This window comes from Dendropsophus ebraccatus, chromosome 12 (genome assembly GCF_027789765.1).
Source record: "Dendropsophus ebraccatus isolate aDenEbr1 chromosome 12, aDenEbr1.pat, whole genome shotgun sequence".
NCBI lineage: Eukaryota > Metazoa > Chordata > Amphibia > Anura > Hylidae > Dendropsophus > Dendropsophus ebraccatus.
In genome coordinates, this window is record NC_091465.1 from 48,842,058 (window position 1) to 48,867,753 (window position 25,696).

Consider the following 25,696-nt stretch of genomic DNA (forward strand, 5'->3'; position numbering starts at 1 on the left):
GGCTGGAGCGGGCATATACTTTACCTGATCCCGGCTCCGGCTTGCTGAAGACACCGTGAACCGCCGAAGCAAGCCGGAGCCGGGATCAGGTAAAGTATATACTCCAGCGGCCGGGGGGTTAACGGGGCGGGCTGGGGACAAACTCGCAGAAGGGATTTTGTCTGCCATTGAAAGAATAGGGCTGGGATCCGCAGCGAGAGGACTCGCTGCGGATCCGGCAAGTGGGTTTGTACCCTAAAGGTAAGCTTATATGGGCTAGAGAGACACTTTTTTTCAATTGTTCTTTTTTTTTCCCCAAGTGGAAATGTGCCAACTTCCACATAAAAAATTCATGTTTTGCTCAGAAATTTTTTTAGCATGGAATTGAAAAAAAAAAAAAAGAATATATTTGATTCAATGAAAAATGAATTTGCACGGAATTCCGCCAGAGATGATTCCGGGCAGAAAACTTTCCTCGCGGATTCTGCACTGATTCCTCAGTGTGAACTGGCTCTAACGGGCCTCTCCACATTTTAATTTGTTAGGGTATGTGCACACTGAGGAATAGGTGCGGAATTGAAGAGGAAAGTTTTCTGCAAGCAGAACACAAGCAGAACGCAAGCCCCACTGACTTATACAGGATGCCTCTATGGTAATTCTTGAGATGGAGCACAGAAATTTCGCCGTGTGCACGAATGAGCGGAAAGCCCATTATACACAATGGAAAATAAAAATCTTTATATTTTACAGGCGGAATTTCAAGCGGATACTGCGTGCATTTTGATGTGAAATCCACTTGAAATTCTGCGCCAATTACTCAGTGTGAACATACCCTTATAGTGCAGTGAGCTCCTAAATGGGCCAAGAACTACACTACTGATCTGACAAAAAGTAATGCTCCGGCTGACTGGGAGTTTACTGCATCATGAAGTACGATGCGGAGAGTCCTGTAAAACATAAGGGTTCAGTCTGTGATATCTGACCAGCACACATATATCAACGGGCTGAACGCAGATATGTGTCTCAAGCCTTAGGCCAAATTACACAAGATAAGGATTTATAGTACAGTCATACACATGTACCAGAATATTTTTAATTTTCAAGGCTACTGCTTCAGCTGTCACTAGTAAACACTAGCCATATTGGAAACCTTATCAAAACATGTGCAGTAGTCACCCATAGCAACCAATCAGATTGCTTCTTTCATTTTTAAAATGCTGGAATCTAGTTGCTATGGGCAACTGCTCCATTGTTTCTTTGCATGACCCACGTTTGTGTTGCCTAAAGCAACCAATCACAGGCGAGTTTGTATTTCTTACTTTTTTTTGTAATTGTTTCCTATGAGCAAATCAGATTTAGCCTCAGAATGCGTTCGTTCACACATAGTGCTCTTGCTTCAGCCTCCTCAGCCAATCAGTGAGCTGTCATGCCGCAGCCAGTGATTGGCTGAGTGGACCATCAGTGAGCTGCGACCCAGACACTAAAGCAGAAGCATGCCAGGGGATCATGGACAGGTAAGCATTGGCTGTTTATTATATTTACTGGCAGCTAATCAGTTAGAGGAGAAGTCCGGTGAAAACTTTTATTAAAGTATTATATTGCCCCCCAAAAGTTATACAAATTACAAATATACACTTATTACAGGAAATGCACATAAAGTGGTTTTTCCCTGCACTTACTACTGCATCAAGGCTTCACTTCCTGGATAAAATGGTGATGTCACTTCCTGGATAAAATGGTGATGTCACGACCCGACTCCCAAAGCTGTGCGGGCAGTGGATGCTGGAGAGGATGATGGCAGAGGGACACTGAGGGACACAGGACACTGAGCATCCCTCTGCCATCATCCTCTCCAGCAGCCACCACAGCTCTGGGAGTCGGGTTGTGACATCACCATGTTACCATACTTAAAGTGACTGTACCACCAGGCCCAGGCTGAAGCACTGGAGGCGGGCCAACCACCCTTAGTGGGAAGAAACCCTAGCCCCTCTATGATAGGGTTCCATTGATTCTAATGGAGTCACGTCATGGAGGGGCTGGAGTTTCTTACCACTAAAAGTGGGTCGGCCCACCTCCAGTGCTTCAGCCTGGGCCTGGTGGTACAGTCACTTTAAATATGGCTTTCCTTAGAATTCGGGGCCATAGACTGTAATGTTACGGAGTATCACAGCGAGTTTGCTGCGATATGCACAGCATAAAGTCACCCTCAGATGGATAAATCCGGGCCGTTGTTTGATGAATGTGAACTGGAGTGACCCCAGATCTATGGCTGACACAGTACCACCTCTGTAAGGCAGACACACCATTGTTCACCTATACTACAGATACCGGCCGCACACAGGAGCGCGGAAGAAAAACCTCCAATATCGGGAGGACCACCTCAGCTAACGGGGGACAACTGTGCAAACCCCCGCTCCTGACATGCTGACAGTGGCCGCATAGACAGGTGCAGCTCTGCTGCCTCACAGCACAGGGGCGCTATAGAGCTGAAGAGAGACAATCTTATCACCATAGCGACCACTGTAACCGTTATGGCATGTTACACATGAATGCTATACTGGAGTAGGGGTAGGGAACCTTTGGCCCTCCAGCTGTTGCAAAACTACAATTCCCATCATGCCTGGACAGCCGAAGGCTGATGGGAAATGTAGTTTTGCACCAGCTGGAGTGTTGAAGGTTCTCCTTCCTTGCTGTAGACTGTACAGCCGCTAGCCCGGACGGTACCAGCTCCATGTCCTCCAGCCACCCGTTCCGTTTTATTTCATACAGACATCCCCCCGCCCCTGACACCACAAGACCAGGCGGCAGAGCACTAAGTTTAATGGAAATTCCTAACTACTAGTGCCCACCCCGGTGAGCATGCTTCAGCAGTACCGGCAACTCCTACCCCTGCCATGCTTCCTGGACTCACACACACACGTAGCCGCCAGTCATAGAGCTCTGTGCGCTCACTTCTACATGAACCTATAGACGTCTATAGGCGTCAGCCATGAGTCGTCATAGCGACGTCTCCCCCCTCCTCCCAGACTGCGTTATGCTAACCTCTGGGCAAGCAGAGCTGACATTGAGATCCTCGGGCATGCGCAGAGACAGCCTTCCTCCCCTCTAGCGTCATTTCGGGATTACGTCACGACGCACGGGGGTTGGGGGAGTGGGTGACATTGCGCATGTACGAACTTTTCCCGCGCTTGTTGGTTTGAGGTGATTGGTGTTTAGTGGTGAGAAGCAGGCTCGTTTTCACCTCAGAGTCACACTGGCGGGAACGAATAGTGTCCCGAAGTCTTCTAGTTTATACTACAGCCGCGTCCTGCAGGTGTCGGTGCTGAGGCAGGGAATGGCCGCCCCTTGGCGCCCTCTCTGGTGGGAGGAGAACACTACACCCGGCTGGCTGAGCCCAGACTACACACATACTATAGTCCTCGATCACCAGTGACTCCTGTAGTGCAAATAACCCCACCCGTGGCTCTAGCTGTTGGAGAACTACTTCTTTGTTCTTATGGGGAGCCTGAGCTTGGAGATCAGTGCTGCAGTGCACCCTACATACACTATTATATGACCTCTAGTATATGACCTCCTTAACACTGCAGGAAACATGGGCATCGCTAGTGCAAACCCAAGTAGTTGGACATGAGCTTTCAGTGGAGTGGTGAGAATCCCCCCAATAAACCTTAAAGAGGACCTGTCACCCCCGGTGCCCCACCCCCCGCTAGAGCCCCTCATACTTACTTGATTGTGCTTCTTCAGCCGGTCCCGGACGGAGATATCCCCGCGGGAAGCTGAGATATCCCCGCGGGAAGCTGAGATGGGTCTGGCGCTCATAGAGAATGAATGGTGAGTTCAACGCTCCATTCATTCTCAATGAGCGTCGGACTCATCTCAGCAACGCGTACGCCGGGCTTCCCGCGGGGATATCTTCGTCCCGAGACCGACCGAAGAAGCGGGAACCGGCACGATCAAGTAAGTATGAGGAGCTCTAGCGGGAGGTTGGGAGCCTGTCACCCCGGCACCGGGGGTGACAGGTCCTCTTTGAGGGCCCGTTCAGACTATGGAAAACAGGTGGAAATTCTAATTGTAACCCCCACCTGTTTTTCATAGTGTGAGCTGATGCTGCGTTTACACGGAACGATTATTGTTCGAAATTTTGCAATAACGATTGCATCTGAGTGATAATCGCTCCGTGTAAACACAGCAAACAAGCAACGAGCAAAAAAATCATTCATTTTGATCTTTCAACATGTTCTCAAATCGTCGTTCGCTAAAAATTCACAGATCGCTTAGTGTAAACAGTCAACGATTCACCCTATGTAAAAGATGGGCTTAAGTGATCTTAAAAACGATCGCAATAACAATTTTTCTTACGGATTTTCTAATGATTTATTCGTCTAAACGCTGATCGTTATAAAAACCAAATCGTTGCTTCAAAATCGAAACGATCGATTGGGCGAATTATCGCTCCATGTAAACGCAGCATGAGGGTAGCTGATTTCATGCTGTGAGTTAGCAGCAAAATCTGCTGCAATTCCCCTCTTGTCAGTTTCAATTGAATTACATACGCAGTGGAATTGTCCTCCCCCTTAACCCCCTGCGGCCCGCTGCATACATTACCTGATCTGCGCTCCAGCTTGTTCTGTGGCTCGCGGCATCCTGACATCCCGCTCAGACAATCAGTGTGCTGTCCCACCGCAACTCACTGATTGGCTGACATTCAGACGCCGGGAGCCAAAAAACAAGCTGGAGCATGGACCGGAAATGAATGCATCGGGCCGTGGGAGGTTAAAGGGGAAGTTTGGGCAAAATAATTTTAAGATATCTTATTGCCCAACAAAAGTTATGAAAATCACTAATAGACACTTATTATGGGAGATGCACCTATAGTGCATTTTCTCTGCACTTACTACAGCATGGCGTGTTTAGGTCTCTGTAAAGTTGGTGATGTCACGTCACATAAACTGCCGACTCCTGCTGCAGTGGTGGGACAGATTGGAGCAGCAGGAGTCTGCAGTTTATGTGACTTAATGTCACCAACTTCACAGCTCACGGAGGCTGGCGGACGCACGCATCTCCTCTGCTCCCATAGACTTCATTGTATGGTGTGACAGATTCCGCTGTCAATTTAACATTGTTTGTTATGTCAAGCCAAGTCCCCCCACCCCCCATACACACACACGCACGTGCCTTTTCCTAAAGTTATAGCAGCCCCAGACTTAAGCTTTATTGACTTCAGTGGAACTGAATTACAACTGCCTCCCTCAATCTTCCAGAGCTGCAGCCTTTCTCAGAGTTGAAAATTACCTTTTGAGGGTGAGACTCTTCCTCATCATGGTGCCCAAAATGAGCTGCTCAAACCAAAGTAAATGACTTAAACAAAGTTATCACCACCATTGCGAAGCTGGGAACAGTAGCACCGCCACAGCAATGTTACATGGTCCCTGCAGGGCATAGACTACAAGTGTGAACAGGAGATTAAGTTATCAAAAAAAAATAATTAATCATTAAACGCAAAAGATCACGTAATAAATGACAATAAAACATGTATATCCAGTAGATATACAGTATCTACTGGAGAAATAATATGATAATGGCCCAATACAGAGCCCTATGAAAATATGTATTATTAATATTTATTTTTACAGTGCCCTTGATCCCAGAGCGCTATACAAGTGATAGGAGGTGACAGATTACAAGCACATAAATGAGGTGCATGGCAGACTGATACATAGGGATAGAGGACCCTGCCCACCCTATCCTCTCCATCCCCACGGAACCTAGCACCAGACCCATCATACTGTAATTCTATGGTGCTGGTTGCTTTAAAAATGGAGTGGGACGCTCTGTGGGACGCATTTGTACATGTATTCCAGCACCAAAATGTATATGATGGTCACCACGACATTGACAGCTGTACATGTATACAAATATACATGACATTTTAATATTGTGTTCCTTTTGTTACAGAATAAAGTAACAAATAGTTATGGAGACAACAGAGAGCTTCTGCAGTCAGTTCATGAAGAATCCATCAGTTCAGTTTATTTTAAGTCCTCAGACAATAGCTAGGATGACCAGCTGGGTAAGAGACCTGAACAATGTACGCTTACATGACCTGCACTGATTTCTTTTCACAAAATCATTGCTAATTTCTTATGTATTTTTAATGTAAGCGATTGACCCACACTTACTTTATGAAGATCTACCAGCAAGGAGACATTGCTGTTCACAGCCAAAGTAGTACCTTTGAACAATTTTTATAGAAAATTGTAAGGTGGCCATACACTTGCTAAGGAACCACTCAACTGCACGGCTGTAGTAGCTCAATGAGGCACTGTATTAGCAGAGATAAAGTAAAATATGTGGAAATTAGTGGGAAATGAATATTCATTACAGGCTTCTGTACAGAATAGGGACTGGCATATGCATCATTTAAAGTGTAACTGTCATTTAAAATATTTGTTCAGAATTCAATAGTACATTTTAAGAGACCCTATAATAAGTTTTTTAGACAAAAAGGACTCTTTCTGTACTCAAAAAGCTGTTTTTTCAGCCTCCCCCCTTTGTTCATCATTAGGCAAAGACGTCTACATTACATTGGAGCAAAGGGAAGATAGGTTTGCTGTATCAATTATAACCTATGGAGGGGGGAGGGGGCCGAAGAGGGGGTTGAGTGAGCAGGGAGAGTGGAGAACAAGCCCTGCTGCTTTGAGACTTTCTGGGCAGAGAAACGCTGGATCTGACACAGGTCAGACTGCTCAATGCTGGTCTAGAAACTTGGTGAGGTAAGGTTGAAGCTGTTGTGCTGGTTCCTGTACACAGGCTGTTTCTCTAACCTCCCTGCTCCCCTCACCCCCTTCGACCCGGCCCTCTCCATAGACCATAATGGACACAGAAAACCTGCTTCTTCTGAAGTGAGGGGGGAGGCTGTAAAACTGCTTTTTGTGTACAGATGGAAACTCTTTTACTTCTATAAAAGAGTTTCTTAAAATTGCTGAATTCCGCTGCGATTCCCCTCCTGGCAGTTTCAACAGGATTACATACTCAAAGCGGGATTGGCTGAGTGGGACATCCAGAAGCCGGGAGCCTCAGAACAAGCCGGAGTGCGAAACGGGTTATGCATGCACCGTGCGTTAAGGGGGCTGCGCTTACATACTTGCGGCGGGATGGCAATTCCGCTGCGAGTATGTAATCCTATTGAAACTGACAGGAGGGGAATCGCAGCGGACTTTGCTTCGAACTCGCAGCCTGAAATCTGCGATTCTGTTAGTGTAAAGCTTTCATAAAGCTTTTTATGCAAAAAGAAAAAACTGCTTTTATTTTACAATGATGGCCGTCAATAATGATCATGGTCATTATTTATGTCTGTTATTATAAAAAAAAAAAAACTTTTTTTTTTTCCCACTTAAAACAGATGGTGTTTGAACATAGCCTTACACAGAACTACTTTTTTTGATTGAAAGCACATTCTGAGCTAGCTTGGAACAATAGCTATATTTTGTGTTTTGTAGATTTTTTCTGTTATTGTATGCGGATCCATTACGCAAGGAGGATTCCAAAATGTGCCCATCTCCTCTGAACTAAAGTGTGTCCTGAATGAAAACTCTGCAGCTTGTGGATATGGAATTGGCCTTGGCATTGTAGCAGCGATATTGTCTTTATTGTTTTTGCTACTTGATATCTCTGACCTATATATAAAAACATACTTTTTACATAAAGTGATCCGTATTGCTGACTTTGCCTGTTCCGGTAAGTTGCTATGTTTCATTATATATGTATAATGCATTGAAGCTACTCCGGTTCAATATTGTTAGTAAAGGTATTTAGTTTAGAGGATAACTTGTTTCCCCCTATAGCATGATACGCATCATTATTATTTTATATACTGTAGAAATATACATTGTACTTGATGGACCTTTGTTTTTTTTCAACCTTATCAATTATGTAACTTTTTATTTCGTGAATCAGTAAAACATATTTATATATGAAGATGCAGTATATCTTATTAAAAGGGAACCAATCAGCACGATTGTGCTGATTTAGTGTCCAGATGCACCCTATAGATCTACAATGCAGCTCCCCTACCATAGCAGCTGCGTCTGCCGGGTTATCTTTATATTGTGAAAAAAAAACATGTTTAATTGTGTCACCCTTGGCCAGGGGAGGGACAGCAACTAATCTTCTGGGTGGAGAGCCGCGCGCTGTGCTGGGATGATTGACATTAAAGGGGTAGTGCGGCGCTAAGAAATTATTCACAGAATAACACACATTACAAAGTTATACAACTTTGTAATGTATGTTATGTCTGTGAATCGCCCCCTTCCCTGTGTCCCACCACCCCTGCACGTGTACCCGGAAGTGTGGTGCATAATACATTACCTGATCCGTGTCGCGCTCGTCCGCCATCTCGTGCCACAACGTCATCTTCAGACGGACGGCCGAAGCTCTCCAATCGTCCCGAGTGCCGGTTGCCCTCTGCCGCGTCATCAGCTGCTCAGCCTCGATTGGCTGAGCACAGTTATGCTGAGCAGCTGATGACAGCATCACACTTCCGGGTCTAGCATGGAGAAACATGGAGAGGGGAGCAGTTCACTTAAATAACACACATTACAAAGTTGTATAACTTTGTAATGTGTGTTATTTAGTGAAATAATGCTTTACACCGCACTACCCCTTTAAGCTCTTTAACCCCTTCTGGACCGGGCTAATTTTCCTTTTTGCACTTTCGGTTTTTCCTTCTTTTGTTTAAAAGGCCATAGCACTTGCATTTTTTTACCTACAGACCCACATGAGCCCTTATTTTTTGCGCCACTAATTGTACTTTGCAATGACAGGCTTTTATAGTACGCTGCAAAACCAGAAAAAAAAATTAAATGTATGGTGAAATTGAAAAAAAACCCTGAAAAAAAATGATTTTTTTTCATTTGGGGAGTTTTTGTGTTTACCCCGTTTGCCCTAGGGTAAAACTGACTTGTTATATATGTTCCTCAAGTTGTTAAGATTACAACGATATGTAACTCGTATAACTTTTATTTTATTTGATGGCTTTTAAAAAATTAAAACCTTTTTTAGAAAATTAATGTTCCTTAAAATTGCTCTATTACCATGCTTATAGTGCTTTTATCCTTTGGTCAAAAATGAGGTGTCATTTTTTGTGCCATGATCTGTAGTTTCTACCGGTAAGTCGCATATCCGACTTTTTAATCGCTTTTTATTACAATTTTTCTGGATTTGATGCGACAAAAAATGCGCAATTTTGCACTTTGGAATTTTTTTTTTTACGCCATTTACCGTGAGAGATCAGGAATGAAAATTAAATTAAAGCGACTCCGTACCCACAATCTGACCCCCCCAAACCACTTGTACCTTCAGATAGCTGCTTTTAATCCAAGATCTGTCCTGGGGTCCTTTCGGCAGGTGATGCAGTTATTGTCATAAAAACAACTTTTAATCCTACATCGCTGTGTCTTAACAGGCGGGGCTTACATTTGTATATGCATTAGGCTTGCACACCCTCTCCGTCCTTTCTCCCCACCCTCCTCATTATTAGGAATGATCCAGGAACATTTACTGCTGTTTGAGCTTTGCACAGGTGTATTAATGATACAGCCCATGTGCCGGGCTGCCACAGGTGGGGAATAGGAAGCAATCTGCCTGGAGTATTCCTAATGATGAGGAGGGTGGGGACAGAGAGGTTGTGCCAGCCTAATGCATATACAAATGTTAGGGTCCATTTACACAGAAAGATTATCTGCCAAAGATTTGAAGCCAAAGCCAGGAACAGACTATAAACAGAGATCAGGTCATAAAGGAAAGCCTGAGATTTCTCCTCTTTTCAAATCTATTCCTGGCTTTGGCTTCAAATCTTTGACAGACAATCAGGGGCGTAGCTAGGATTCACGGGGCCCCATAGCCAAAAATTCTAAGGGGCCCCCCTCTCCTACGCACAACACAAGGCACTGTACACATCTATCTATCTATCTATCTATCTATCTATCTATCTATCTATCTATCTATCTATCTATCTATCTATCTATCTATCCAGTGTATGCTCTGTGATGTGCTACTGCCTGCAGCTACAAGAGTGTCTACATATGTGCAGGAGCAGGCTACCTTCTGCTTAACCCCTTATATACTGCAGTCTGTAAGTGACCCAAAGTTCAGAAGACAAGATATCTGCTTTACTGCTCGTGCACTGATAACCCCTGATCTCTGCATTTTCTTTTCCTATTTGATTACGCAGCTGGAGAAAAGAGGTCAGAGGTTATCAGTGCGGTGAAGCTGATCTCTGTCTTCTGCTTGTTAAGCCTTTTTTTGTGTTGCAGCATGTAAGTTAACATTGGGTCACTTATACACTACAATACATAAGGGGTTAAGCAGAAGGACACACGCTCTTACCTTGTCCCCCAGGCCCCCTTCTTGCACGGGCCCCATAGCGACTGCCTACCCTGCCTCTATGGTAGCTACGCCACTGCAGATAATCTGTCAGATAATCTTTCTGTGTAAATGGACCCTAAGCCCCGGCCGTTAGACACAGCACTGCAGGATTAAAAGTTGTTTTTATGACAATAACTGCATCCCCTGCCGAACGGACCCCAGGACAGATCCTGGATTAAAAGCAGCTATCTGAAGGTACAAGTGGTTTGGGGGGGTCAGATTGTGGGTACAGAGTAACTTTAATAGTTCAGGCAATTTTGCATGCGGGCAGCGATACCAAACATGTTTATTTATAAAATGGGGAAAGGGGGGTGATTCAAACTTTTATTAGGGGAGGGGATTTTTTTTATTAAAAAAAAACAAACATTTTTTTTTACACACATACTAGAAGTCCCCCTGGGGGACTTCTAATATCACTACACTGATCTCTCATAGAGATCTATGCAATATAGATATACTGCTTATATCCTTGAGATAGGCACGCTATTGCTTTCGGCTGCAACTGAAAACAATAGAATGCTGAGTCGGGATCAGTGCCATTACGGCGCAGACCCCAGCCCCAGGTGAGGATGCGGAGATCGCTCTTCCGCGACCACATCAATCCCCCCCACTAGACACCAGGGAAGGGGAAAAGCACCATTTTAAAGTGACTCTGTACCCACAATCTGACCCCCCCCAAACTGCTTGTACCTTCACATAGCTGCTTTTAATCCAAGATCTGTCCTGGGGTCCATTTGGCAGGTGATGCAAATATTTTTCTAAAAAACAACTTTTAAACTGGCAGTCCGTGCCCTATGGGAGTGGCCTAGATTGTGTATGCATTAGGCTGGCACAACCTCTCTGTCCCTCCTCCCCACCCTCCTCATCATTAGGAATGCTCCAGGCAGATTACCTACTATTCGTCAGCTGTGTCAGCACAGCACATGGGCTGGATCGTTAAGACACCTGTGCAAATGTTCAGCATGGAGAAAATGTTCCAGTGACATTCCTAATGATGAAGAGGGTGGGGAGGAGGGACGGAGGGGTGGTGCAAAGTTAAGGCACAGATATTCTAAGCCACGCCTGTAGGGCACGGGGCTGTAAGTTTAAAAGTAGTTTTTTAGGACAATAACTGCATCACCTGCCGAACGGACCCCAGGACATATATTGGATTAAAAGCAGCTATCCAAAGGTACAAGTGGTTTGGGGGGTCAGATTGTGGGTACAGAGTTGCTTTAAATGTCAACTTTAAAGGTAACCTGTCACCCCCGTGCCGGGGTGACAGGCTCCGGACCCCCCGTTAGAGCCCCCTATACTCACCTAATCCCGCCGGGATCCGCTTCTGGAGGTGGTCGGGTGATGAAGATCTCAGCCGCTGCAGCCCGGCGCGCGCGCTGAAAGATGAGTCCAACACCCATAGAGAATGACAGGAGAGTCCAGCGCTCCGTCATTCTCTATGAGCGTTGGACTCATCTCTCAGTGCGCGCGCCGGGCTGCAGCGGCTGAGATCTCCGTCACCCGACCACCTCCAGAAGCGGGACCCGGCGGGATCAGGTGAGTATAGGGGGCTCTAACGGGGGGTCGGGAGCCTGTCACCCCGGCACGGGGGGTGACAGGTTCCCTTTAACAGCTGCATTTAAAAGGCTAATTAGCGGGCACGGCAATCGGACTGTGCCCACTAATTGCAGCGGTCCCGGGCTGAAGATAGCACCCGGGATCGTGGCGGTTCAGAGTGGGGTCGCCGTGCGACCCCTATCTGAACTCCCCACCCGCATGAGGACGTAGCAGGGGATGACAGATCATGCATTCTCAGCCCTGGCCAGCACTTAAATGGTTTACTTGATGAATTGCCTGATGTTATCTGTCTCTGTCGTTGGGTACCACATACCTCCCAAGTGTCCCTCTTGGCCCCTTACATGTCCTTTTTTTCGACCTAGATTTTCATTAATAAACTTTTTATGTTGCTCTAGAAAGTGTTTGGTTTCTTACAGTATAATAGACCCACACTTGCTTGTTATTCTATCATGTGGTGAAAGTTGAATCCTAAAAATTGTTTTATTCATATGAATCATGTGACATTACAGCCCCTTTCACACATAATTTCATACTTGCAGTTCATATAGCCCCATAGACACATCTGTAGGTGTTACGAATACGTTTTGGGGCCATGATCCGTGCCATAAAAAAATGATTAAGCCATTGTACGTCACCTATCTGATAGTGGCTCCCTGCAAATGTGGACAGTTACTGAAGCAATTCTCCTATAGTGTCCCTCTTTGGGCGTCCAAAAATTTGGGAGGTATTTTACCATATCAGTAAGAGGGCATTCACACATTGATAGAGTTCTGTCCTTGCGCGGACAGCTTTCTGCGCGAGCTCCAAGCAACATGGTTAATTATGATGTTGGGAGCTCCTAAACTGTTTAAAAGTTTGCGCTAGTGAACTGACACAGCCGAGCAGCAATTGATTAGCAGTGGCTGCTAAAGTTGGATGCAGCTCTAGACATTCTTTCAATTAAGACCAGTATATGAGCGGTTCCATAACATTGTACCACTATCAGACTGCTTACCAGTGGCGGAACTACCGCCATAGCAGCCGTAGCCGTTGCTATGGGGCCCGGCGCATCAGGGGGCCCGGCGTCCGATCCTGTAATGGACCAGGCCCCCTGAGCTGTCATTTGCAGCACCCGGCCGGCGAGCGGGCGTTCCAGGTGCTGCAAATGCTTTCAAAGGATATGGGGCTTTCTCTGTGAGCGCTCTTGATGAGCGGTCACAGTTCCAATGTACGGCTGTATCTGACAGGGTCAGGAGCCAGTGGCTCCGGGCCCTGCCAATCACTCCTGCAGGGGACGCCATCAGGGGCCCGGCGCTGCCTCCCACACACTTCAGTGAACTTGGTAGAGCCTGGTATACAGAGAGTGCAGGGGAAGGGGATGAGAGTTGCTGATGAATCTTTGGGCTCTTGCATCAGCAGGACACACCCGCTCCCCCTGCACTCTCTGTGGACAGGCTGCAGAACCCCCTCACCCCCATGAATCGTCTCCCTCCTCAGCAGCTGTCACCGGGTGTGCCCTCTCACAGGTGACAGGAAGAGGCTGTGGCCCCCTCTCCTGCCTCCCCCTCCCATCCAGCAATGAGGTCTGTTCCCTCCGGTGCCTATCTCTGCAGTCGGTGCTGAGGGGGAGGGGCTGCAGGCTGCACAGACCGGGCCTGGAGCAGACACTTCATAAGTTGGACCCCCCAGCCTCATGTATAAAAAGTAAGTGTATGTGTGACTGTGTTCACATTGGTCTATATGTGTAATGTGTGTATAATAAATGTATGTGTGACTGTGTATGTGTGTATAAGTGTATGTTACATACACTTATACCCACATACACAGTCACAGTCATACATACCGTTATCATACACACATACAGTCATACATACAGTATGTATGATTGTATGTATGTGTGTATGATAAGTGTATGCATGACTGTGTATGTGTATAAGTGTATGTATGACTGGGTATAAGTGTATAATAAGTGTATGTATGTGTGACTGTGTTTGTATCTGTATAATGTGTGTGTTTCTGCATCTATGTTATGTGTTTGTGTGTTAGTGGAGGTACAGATACAAGCACATGCAGATTACATATATATTTGGCATATTTGTTTATCCTGTCATGTGCATATCTGTGTGTATACATGTATTTTGGATCTATGTGTAATCTGCATGTGTTTGTATCTGTGTGTGTGTGTGTGCATACTTGTGTATATCTGCCTGTTTGTACAGTATGGATTTGTGCATATATTATATATTTATGTCATGTGTCTTTCTGTGTGATAGTACAATATATGTAAAGTGTGTTATGTGTGGGTATGTGTATATATTGGTGGATTATACTGTAATATGGGCGGTATAGGTGGTCATCCAAGACTCCCAGGGGGACCATAGCCACTCACATGGTCCATATTCAGTTGCAGCCCCCACTGTACAATCCCGATTCCCAGACAGTCGCTGTTTTGCAGCGGTAGCTGCCTTCACATGTATCGCATCGTAGCAGATTTCCCTTCTCTGGCTCCCTGGCGTCCTGCTGAGTCAGTTAGTGTGGTGACCGGTCGCAGCCACGGATTGGCTGAGCAGGACGCCAGAGAAGCAGGTGGGAGCGCGGACAGGGACAGGTAATGTATTAGCCGGACAGCTGATGGGTTAGGTGGGAAGGGGCCACATTCTCGCAGCAGAATGAAAATCCGCTGCGAGACTGTATAGCCATAACGAATGACACTACAGAGTATCGCAGCAGATTTCACTGCAGAACTCACAGCATGAAATCCATTGCAATACTGTATGTGTGAAAGTACCCATAGAGTAGATAGCAGCTGTCACTCTCTCTTGTAGCTGCATTAGGCCTGTGGCCTGCGAGTAGCTGTAGCCGACAGTGTCACATCCAGCTACTAGGAGGGTTACCTGCACAGGGAGGCCTAACTACTATACAGATGCACAGAGAGGGGCCTGACCACTATATAGGGGCATAGAGGGGTCTAACTACTCTATGGATACAGAGGGGACTTACCACTATATGAGGGCACAGTCAAAGCATTATAGATATGGAGGATGATGATGGTGCAAGAGTGAGGAGCCTAAAATGTTTGTCTGGCAGATCCTACATGGAGGACTCGTTATTGAGAGAAGTCCTCATGATGGCCCGGGCCGGATGGAGAAGAAGAGGAAAAGTGGGCATTGACGATCGGAGTAGAAGCCCCCTGTGATTCACTCAAAGAAGACGTCTCCTGTGAGTCATTGGCTCTAACTGCACTGTGGTCACTTATGGTGGGCAGAGCCTGGGTAGAGCTGGTACTTCTCTATATGGTCACTGTATAAGGTAATATTGGTCTTTGTACAGTGGATCTTATTCAGTAGTAGAGTGGTGGTATTAGTCAGTATATGGTGGTAATATTTGTCCCTTGTAAACTGGTACTGTTTGTACTATTCATCTTACTATACTGGATTTGGTGGTAACAGTATGGTGGTGATGTTAGTGGTCATGGTGTGGTGGTAATAGTTGCTCCTTGTATACTGGTATTATTAGTTATATCGGTCTCTGTATACAGGATTTGATTTATGTGACGGTGATATATATGTTAATAATGTATGATAATTTTGGTAATGATTTTTGCTCCTTACATACAGGTAAGGGGGGCCCCAATCAAAAGTTTGCTATGGGGCCCAGCCATTTCTAGTTACGCCCCTGCTGCTTACACTGTATAATACTGGGCGCATACTTTATGTTGGATGCTTCCCCCCCCCTCCCCCCCCCGGATAACACTAGTACTAAAAATTACTTTATGGTTGTTGTAGATTACTGACTATACTAGCTGTATACCAAAAAAAAAATGGTATATTGTATGTGAGATTTTTTTTTTGTCACACTCTTTCTGCTGAAAATTCTCCTGAAAAGGGCTTGTGGGTCTTTAACAGCTACTGGCCTGGCTAGCTACTAAACTTATTTCCTACACCAGGGGACTTGGGTCTATATACACTACTATACCAGCAGCCAACATGGCTGCAGTATCGTAGGATGCGGGGAGGAGACTATAATTTTTACTTGAGTACCATGCGAGTATCAAGTACCCCAATATTCGAGCAAGTAGTGTGCTCGAAAGAACATGCTCACTAATTTCTAATGTGGATGTATTGCTATAATTGCTGTAAATTTTTATATGATAACTGAATATGCATATTATATCTCTAGCTCTCTGCACTGCCCTTTGGTTTATTGGATTCTGCTTCATGGCACATGCCTGGGCTTTGTCAGTACCTGATACCTATCCACTGGGAGTTGCAAGTGGCCAAACTGCAATTGTCTTCTCCTTTTTTTCTATTCCGTGCTGGGTGAGTTGTGTATGTATGTATAGAGTGGCGTAGCAACCATAGAGGCAGGGTAGGCAGCTGCTATGTGGCCCATGCAGCAGGAGGGCGCAGGGGAGAAGGTAAGAGCTGTCCTGTGTCCTTCTTCTTAAACCCCTATGTACTGCAGTATGTAAGTAGCCCAATGTTTACTTACATGCTGCAACACAAAAAAAAAGGTTAACAAGCAAAAGACAAAGAGATCTCTGCTTTACTGCACTGATAACCCCTGACCTCTGTTCTAGGCTGCCTGCAATCAAGTAGGAAAATGTACCCGCTCCATGGAGAGGTCAGGGGTTATGAGTGCAGGAGCAGTAAAGCAGATATCTCCTTGTCTTCTGAACTTTGGGTCACTTACACACTGCAGTACATAAGGGGTTCAGCAGAAGGTAGTCTGCTCCTGCACCTATGTATTTAACCATAAGGGCTCCTAATGGGCCCTTATAGTTAAATACAGTGGACTGACATAGGAAGCAGCCATTGGCTCTCTGCTCTGCCAGTCACTCAGGCCACAAGAGATTTTATTTTTTGGACACATCACTGAGTATATATATATATATATATATATTGTAGGGATCTTCCCGGGGGATGGTGTGTTTGGACACAGTTCACAGCAGACTTGGACTTGTAAAATAACAGCTTGGCGTTTATTTGCAGCATAAACAGTCCATAACAGAAATATAGCAACACTGCGCTTTAAGAACAAAACAAAAAGGTCTTGCCCGTCTGGGCGCTAACTAACACAGCAGGTTACCTCTCTGACACTTCAGTCGGCAGTATTGCGGGGTGTGAACAGGCCCCAGCAGCGGCTGTCTTCCCAGCTCTCACCAAACAGCATGCAGGCTGTTCACTCCTGTCTGAGAGCTCCCACCTGCATCTCTGTGGAGCTCTTACCTTCTCAGGCTGATTGCTCACCTGATGGCAAAACCCAAACTGGATCGGGGGGAGGGAATGGCAAGTCCCACTACCAAAACCTACCTGCCATTCCATGTAAATCCAGGCCCGGTAAAAATAAATAATAACTCAGCAGCATAACACTGCTGAGCAACAGATCCCTCCTGGACTTACCATCTCACACTATGCATCAGCCTAGGTGAGATGTACACCCCCTCGAACACATCTCCTGTGACATGTCTACAATATATATATATATATATATATATATATATATATATATATATATACACACAGTGGTACCTCTGTTTTCAAACAGCTTGGAACTCAAACTGTATTTTTAAGTAAAGTTTGCTTTGGTTGTCAAACTCTTGCTCGGTTCTCAAACACTTTTCGGGCACCCAGTCTGGAAGTGCTCGGTATCTATGTTTTTGGGAGCGTGAATGGTGGGTTGTAAGTGGCGAGTTTAGCACTGGTGAAGCTTCACATTCTGTACAGTATAAGGGCTCGTTCCCACTGAGGAAAGGTAGCGGAATTCCGCGACGGAATTGTCCACCGCGGAATGCCGTTAGCCTCCCGCTCATAATGGGAGTCTATGGGAGGTGCGCGCTCCTGCCCTGTCCGCGCTGAAGAATGAACATGTTCATTCTTCAGCGCGGACAGGGCAGGAGCGCGCGCCTTCCATAGACTCCCATTATGAGCGGGAGGCTAACGGCATTCCGCGGCGGACAATTCCGTCGCGGAATTCCGCTATCTTTCCTCAGTGGGAACGAGCCCTAAGACTGCTGGAGTGCATATACAGTACAGTAGTAGTACATCTGTCATCCCACTGCGAGTATGAAAAATTCAGCCCCCTTAACTCTATATGCTAGTTAGCTGCTATACTGTATACCTCTCTCCCCCCTCTGTAGTTCTTCCCCCATACTGTATGGTATACATCCCCCTTTGTAGTTGGTCCACATACCCTCCATCCTGCCACATTGAAGCTACAGTAGGTTCTTATTTTCGGGTAAGCCTTATTTTCTGAGAAACACGGTAGGTGTCTCACTTCTGAGCAATCTGAAAATTTGTCTCTCTTAATAGAGCCGGACAAATTACAGGAAGTGGGTTGAAGATTACTAAGTGCTCTGTGCCCTGTTCCTTTTAAGTGTCTCTGTCGGTTTAATTGTTTTGCAGAAATCAATTGTACAGGCAATTTTAAGAAACTTTGTAATTGGGCTCATTAGCCGAAAAATGCATTTTTATCATGAAAAAACAGCTCTACCCCCTGTCTTCATGGTTCTCTTATGGAGAGGGGAGGGGCTGAGGGAGATGAGGCACCAAAACAGGACATCAAAGAGATAATTTACAGCTACATCACTGGGCTATCTCCTCTGAAGTCAGCACTGACCTCTCTGATCTCTGAATACCGACTTTCACACAGGTCCCACTGTGTAATACTTTGTTCTCTGCTCTCTGCTGGCGACTAATCTCCCTCCTTCCTCCTCCATAGAACAGACAGGACTCGACTGTGTAAAAGAGTCGAGATTTCCTGATAATGAGCAGTGGATGAGAGAGAGGAGGGAGGGGGGGCTGGGGAAAGTCTTTTTGAATGCAGATAATGGCATATTTGGCTAATAAACCCAATTACTAAGTTTCTTAAAATTGCCTGTACTGTTATTTTCTGCAAAAAAACAAAAAACAAAAAAAAAAACAGTGACACTTTAAGGTAAATCAGTGCTTCCTTTTCATCTATCACAACCCATGAGGTTCTAAGCAGCTCTCTCTTGTGTAGGTAGCAATGTATACTGCTGCAATGTTTTTCTTGGTGTGATCCCACTGCAGCTGTTTCTTTCCTTTCTTCTCACATAAAAACCTTGCTAATCGAATACATCAATAACCTCACTTCCACCCCACATGCCAACTACTATTGAACTGCGTATATTGTCAGCCTGGCACAATTCCAAACAGTTTACTCCATTAAACTTTCCCTAGGACAAAATCAATGCAAACTTTTTCTCTTTTTTTGTGTGTGGAAAATTCCCAAAGTAGTGCAATAACATTCACAGATTTAATATAACCACCACGTGCAATAACACCAGGTTCTCTAGTCTTTACAGCAGCAGCACTCCAGAGTTCCTCATGTCCATAGAGACTCCTTCCTCAAAGAGATGCCGTGTCAGTGACGTCAGACCCACAATGTATTGGGGTAACACCCCTTTCTCAGGTGCTGAGCAGACTAGAATAGAGAACCTGGCGTTTTTGCATGTGGTGGTGAAGTTTTATCTATGAATGTTACTGTACTACTTTGTGAATTTATCACTAAAAGGGCGGGCTCACACGTATCGTACCCGCAGTGGATTTCACGCTGCGAGTTCGCAGCGAAATCCGCTGCAGATGCCTTCCCAGTCACTTCAGTGAGATGACATACTCGCAGCGGAATTGTCATCCCAGTGCGAGTATGGAAATGTCAGCCCCCGCGTGCGCATTACTGGGTTCCCTGCTCCAGCCTGCTTCGGGAGTCTGGCGTCTCCCTGCACTCAGCCAATCAGTGTGCTGCCCCGCCTGGGAAGCTGGGGGCGGCCCAGCGGAGGTCTATCAATGTAAAAAAAAAAAAAAAAAGAGTACATTTGCTTTAAATCAATCACAAAAACATATTTGGTACAAAGATATAATATTTAATTATTTATTTAGACAAGACACATTAATAAAAGACATTAATAAAAGAAAAATAAATAAATAAATAAATAAAAAAAAATATATCAAAATACTAGAGACAGATTGACAGCAGATTTCAGAGAAGTGAGGCTAGGTAGCCCAGATTTTAGAGCTGTTTTTCTGAACCAAGGAGTAATTTTTGGTTATTTTAGGGCTCGGCCACACTAGCGGTTTTCTTTTTTTTCTAACGGATCCGTCCATATTAATTTAACGGATGAGCATAAACTGATGAGCAGACTGATGCAAACTGATTGCAAAATATCAATCTTTTTTAATGGTCCGTTTGTATTTTGGCTTAAAAAAAACTAACTTTTGTACATCAGTTTGCATCCGTTTGCATCAGTCAGCATCTGTTTTTCTATCAGTTTATTTTTCTTCTTTGGTTTCTTGCTGCTTCTGCGCATTCTCAGTGCAAAAACGGATGAAAACAAACAGATGTAAATGGAAATACCTTCCGTTTAGATCCGTCCTCATTGACTACAATGTAAAAAAAAACGGAAGTGCACTTTCCGTTCGTGATCCGTTTTTTTAAACAGAAAAAAAATACTGCAAACACAATTTTTTTCTCCATTCAAAAAAACGGATCTTGAACGGATTGCATGCAAACGGAGCACAATTAGGGCAAACGGAGCACACTAATATATCATGGGAATCTATGGGGATTTTAACGGATCCGCCAGTTTCCGTTTTGATTACTCCAAAACGGAAAAGGTAGACGGAATGGTGCCGGATGGTCAAACGCTGATGTGAACATAGCCTTAGGGTACTATTACACGGAACGATAATTGGCCGAATTGGCCCGATTCGGCCGATTATCGCTCCGTGTAATAAATGCAACGATCAGCCGATGACAACCCGATACCACCCTTAGGCACATTTTCTTCACACTGAAAAGTGATCAAACATCATATTCAAGTCTATTTGTATTATACTGTAGTAAACCAATGGCATAAAGACAACCATGTCAGATTAAAATTGTATATATTGTTTTCTTTTACTAGGTAGCGTTGTCATATTTGGCCTTTACTCGATTATGTCCCACCTCTTTGGGTGACTGTAAACATTCTACAATGGAGGCCATTTTCCCTGCCATGAGGAGACTGTCATCATTAAGTGGCAAGGTTGACCCATTACAGAGAAGTAACAATGCAATTGCTATGACATCTGCTCAGGAAATGCATAATACATTGGAAAACGTAAGTTACAGTGTATAAACCGGACTACAAGAGTAACTTGTATTTGTTTATTATGAAAAAAAAGCAAATACCTTCAGAAATAATAATAATATTATCTCCTTTATGTATGTGTGTAGCGCCAACATATTTTGCAGTGCTGTACAGAGATCACTCACATTGGTGAGAAAGACGGCACTCTGTGGGTCGGTGATGCGTGAGGCGGAGAGCTGTGGGAGGGGCTGTCTGGACGATTCTTAGATCGCCCGGGCTGTCCATTGAAGTCAGCAGTGGTCTGCTGCCACCGCTCCTATTATACAGAGCGATGTGAAGCAGGCTGTTGCTATTGTGATTTTTTTTAACATGTTGAAAGACCATGATCAGTTGGTCTTTTAACATGAGTTATTACACCAAACGATTATCATCCGGAAGGGCGGAAGTACAGATGATAATTGTTTAGTGTAATAGGGCCTTATTCTTCATATTGGTCTTTGTCCCCAGTAGGCATCAGAATCTTAATTCCAAATTAACCTCTCAGACATTAGTGTACAGCCATTGTATCCTTAAAATATTTAAATAGAATGTCCAAATACATTCATCAAAAAGTTGACCCTTTAACATATACGCAGCAATTTATAAAAAAAATTTGACCACAAAACCCTAACCCCTTTAACTACCTCCCCCTTCCTTTAGGGCCCTATTACACGGAGCAAGGCTATTACAGGATCATCGCTCTGTGTAATAAAGACAAAGATCAGCCAATGAGAATGGTCATCAGCTGATCGTCTCTTTTGCTCCTGACTAAAAATCATTGGTCGCTGGGCGCGCATCGTTATGGTTGATGAATTAAAAAAAAACATATATATCTCTCCATGCTCCTTGAAGTCTTGCTAGCTTCGGCCCACGCCCGGCATGTCTAAAGTGACAAGCCACTCAGTCAGTCACTAGGACAGCGCCGTGCCCAGTGATTGGCTGAGCAGGCTGTCACTTTAGACACTGCTACCAATGGGCCAAAGCTAGCAGGACATCAGGAAGTGTGGAGAGATATGTATAGTTTATTATTTTACCAGGGCTGCATGGACATCGCAAACAATGTCCGTGCAGCCCTTGCTGCCTGATTATTGGGCCGTATATGGGCTCAGTAAGTGTTTGCCAATCTAGCTAATCAGCGCTAGCTTACACCAAGTCATTGGGCCGTGTAATGTGGCACTTACTGTTAGAAAGTAATTTTCATTGCTTGCTAATAAAATATGACATTCAAAACTGCAAATAAGTCACTTGGCTGTAAATCTGGGAAAGTACCCAGCTATGCTGTAGCCTTTGCTGTCTATTGCCACTGCGCTAAATCGCATCTGAGACCTAGGAAAGCACCCCGCTACCATAGTCTTATTACCTATTGCCATGAAGGAAGAACACTAATTAAAACGTTATATTAGCCTCTTCAACTACTATCGTTGCCACAATGACATCATCAGGAAGTGTATATTATCCTTAATTTATAAAAAAAAGAAAAGAAATATATAATAAACATACTATGTGACATCAACAGTATTAAAGGCACCCTTCTCTTATACTTGATAGCACAATGTTTGGTAACAATTACTACAATGCATAGTCTTGGCATTGTTTTGTATCTTTTTTTTCTTCCATGTTTTTATGATTGTGCTGATATGGTTCCCAGCAGCACAGTATAGATCTACTGTGCAGCTCGCTGAACATACCAGCTGCGCCATTAGCTTTACAAAGGGGAAAAAGATGTTTTATTATGCTGTGGAAGGCCGGTAGAGGGGCGGAAATCAGTCATCTGGGCGGGGAGACACCTGTGACTAGTCACGGCTCTCTGCCTCTCAGAGTGTAGAGCAGAGATTGACTGGCAGAGAGGCCACTAACGATTCTCATTCATTTTTTATGTTTATCATGATCTATAGGATACAAGTCTACACCTACTGGAAGCAGCACAAGGCTAAAAAGCTGCCTTCAGGAGAATGGACATGAATTTCAAGTAGCTATAGCTTTGTTTTAAAGCATGATTTAAAAAAAAAAGGAAATGTAAATTGCAAACTTTCCTAATAGCACGTCCTTATTGATTTAGATTCTGAAAGGTATAACAGTGACACAGTGTAATGCAGAATGTCAATTCTTTGAGCGGAGAGGGGCAAGCCCTCCCATAGACAGCCTGTAAGACACAGAGACGGAGAGTTCAGTCGTAGAATTCCGCCTCTTTTACCCTGTGTGAACTGGCCCTAACACTTAACCATTCTAATAAACTAATTTTGTTTTCTCTCTTTATAGGTTGCCTCTTAAAAAGTACCAGGCTACAGTTCAGGCATCACATGCTTTCTTTTGTGACATTTTACTTTTTTGTTGTTGTTTTTTTTTTTTTTTTTTTTTAGCGCAGTAAAGATAGTATTGTTATTATATAAAGTGTTTACATTTTAATTAAAACATAGATATCACAGGAAATCTTCATCTTTGCTCTGAGGTTTGTATACTACTTTTGCAGCAAAAATTAGGTTAATAGAAAACAAATCTTAAAGTGTCTGTCAGGTCTCCTAAGCTACACAGCATCCTGAGAGTGACACAGCTTTTCAGGGGAGTGGGGTATTTACAATTCTTTATAACTTGATTAAACAAGTTATCCTGATATCAAAATGTATCTGATCGGTGGATTGGAGTGTGTGGGTAGTACTGTCCAAAATTTTAGACAGGTGTGGAAAAAATGCTGCAATGTTTTTATGCAATAATAAGTGTTAATCGTTTATTTTTAACAAATAAAGCAAAGTGAACAGTAGAGTTCTAAGGCTGCTGTTACATGTGGTGGTATGAGCATGTGGACACCTCATGTGTCTACTCTTTGCGGCTGTCACCGATATAGGCTGTTAGATGCTTGCACTGGAGATTCCCTCATAATTGCAAACACCTGGACTTGTTTGGTAGCATACCAATCACTTGAAGATACTTTGGAAAAATCTTCCAGGTATGCTGGCCTCTTCTGACACAAGCATAAGATGGAACATCCCCCCAGAAGAGCCATAGACTGCATTATAATACACTTACAATGCAGTCTACAGCACTTCCAGGAATTCCAGCTACCACTGACATTAGACCATGTACATGCAGGATTTTTTCAACATAACCTACCACAGTCTCCAAGTAATGGGTACACTTTAAGGCTATGTTCACACACAGTATTTTGGCTCAGCATTTTAGGCAGTATTGGCTGCACAGCTGTGTCATTACAGTGCCACAAATATTCAAAAGCTCCTGAATAGCTACAAGCTGTAATGCCTCTTTTCTCCCCGTCACTGCTTGACTGACACCTGGAAGCAGAGTCCCAAGCAGGGTCAACTACGGGACAGAGGAGTAAGAAGGTGTTACAGCTCGCTGTGAGAAGTCAGTAGTGTGTGAAGTCACAGTGATATGTGCAGTTGTGTGAGCTGTACCCTTTTCCACGTGTATGCGACTACTTTAAGCAACTGTCCTAGCATAGTGACTGCATGTCATAAGAGTGCCATGATAGTGTGCATGAATGGCCTTGCCTGACACTGGGCAAAGTTTCTATTTTATTACAGTGATGTGTACACAATTTTCTTTTATGCAATCTGAAATATAATTCATCTTATGCCAAAAAACATGAAGTGTAGTTAGGAAACACAACAATATACATAACTGAGTAACAGTGATACGGTATGTATATTAGTGTACTTAAACCTGTGGCTCTCCAGCAGTTGAAGAACTACAACTATTATCATGCCTTCAAAGTCATTGACATGATGGGAGTTGTAGTTTGCTAAACTTTACATCAGTGGTTATGGTACATCCCTAAGGATAAGGCTGCTGTTTGATTGTTTTAGGGCCCTATTACACGGGACAACTGCCGTGTGAAGAATCATTATATTGTTCAAATTTAAACGATAATTGTTCTGTGTAATTGCAGGCAACGATGAAAAAATGGTTCCTATGTCGTTGATTTAGATCTGAACCTAAAATTATCGCTAATAGTTCGCTGTAATTCAACATTCATTCGCTCAAGTTCCACATTTTTTACTAATCGTTCAGTGTAATTGCACATTGTTCATTGTTTTGCTGGGATCACAAGGAATAAACCATCGCAATAACGATCGTATCTAACGTTGTTCTAACGTTGTATCTAACATTGTTCTGTGTAATATGGGGAACGATTTTAGGTTACGATTAACAATCTTGTTTGAGATCGTTTATCGTTAGTCGTTAAAAATCGCTCCGTGTACTAGGACCCTTAGATCAGTGCTTCTCAATTCCAGTTCTCATGGCCCACCAAGAGGTCATGCTTTCAGGATATCCCGTACAAAGAACACCTGTGATAATAAGGAAAGGAAGAACTAAGAAATCCTCAAAAAAAGACCTGTTGGTGAGCCATGAGGACTAGAATCAAGAAGCTATATTCCAGATGGTAATTTGCTTATTACTAGAGCCTCTGCTTCTGTCAGTCAGTTAACTAAGGGAAAAGAAGCTAGCAGGCTGTGAGGACAAATGTCATGACTTTCTGGAAACAACCAAAATGACCACTGAGTTTAGGAGAACTGCAGATAAAGAGAGCAGATGCATGAACTTAAAGTGTCACCGTCGTGACAGGCGATTTTAAGAAACTTTGTTATTGGGTTTATTAGCCGAAAAATGAAA

General features: G+C 44.1%; 2 protein-coding genes across 10 annotated transcripts in view; one reads left to right on the forward strand and one right to left on the reverse strand.

Moving 5' to 3' along the window:
• The window catches only part of TMEM143 (transmembrane protein 143), a 16,202-nt gene extending 13,083 nt beyond the window's left edge, over positions 1 to 3,119 (reverse strand). Inside the window, exon 1 of one of the 3 annotated variants that reach the window (XM_069947860.1) lies at positions 3,022 to 3,119. In XM_069947860.1, the coding sequence (XP_069803961.1) occupies positions 3,022 to 3,094 (73 nt within the window). In that variant the 5' untranslated portion in view covers positions 3,095 to 3,119. Of the gene's footprint in view, positions 1 to 2,866; positions 2,962 to 3,021 lie in introns of those variants that run through there. The other 2 variants (XM_069947862.1, XM_069947861.1) reach the window with 2 other exon arrangements.
• On the forward strand, positions 2,629 to 23,782 carry SYNGR4 (synaptogyrin 4). Of its 7 annotated transcripts, none has more exons than XM_069947866.1 (6): positions 2,629 to 2,832; positions 5,935 to 6,067; positions 7,479 to 7,716; positions 16,117 to 16,256; positions 20,864 to 21,058; positions 23,327 to 23,781. In XM_069947866.1, exons 2-6 carry the CDS (start codon positions 5,954 to 5,956, stop codon positions 23,336 to 23,338), a joined length of 699 nt encoding a protein of 232 aa, XP_069803967.1. In that variant the 5' UTR covers positions 2,629 to 2,832; positions 5,935 to 5,953; the 3' UTR covers positions 23,339 to 23,781. The 7 variants fall into 7 exon arrangements, with proteins under 7 accessions (XP_069803967.1, XP_069803969.1, XP_069803966.1 ...); XM_069947868.1 differs by lacking the exon at positions 2,629 to 2,832 and adding an exon at positions 3,020 to 3,148 and having other exon boundaries at positions 23,327 to 23,782; XM_069947865.1 differs by lacking the exon at positions 2,629 to 2,832 and adding an exon at positions 3,093 to 3,180.
• Positions 23,783 to 25,696: the final 1,914 nt, after the last annotated feature.

Coding starts and splice junctions, on each gene's coding strand:
- SYNGR4 (XM_069947866.1), top strand. CDS start 5,954: ATGGAGACAACAGAGAGCTTCTGCAGTCAGTTCATGAAGAATCCATCA. Junction 7,717..16,116: donor TGCTGACTTTGCCTGTTCCG/GTAAGTTGCTAT, acceptor TTATATCTCTAG/CTCTCTGCACTGCCCTTTGG. Junction 16,257..20,863: donor TTTTTTCTATTCCGTGCTGG/GTGAGTTGTGTA, acceptor TTCTTTTACTAG/GTAGCGTTGTCATATTTGGC.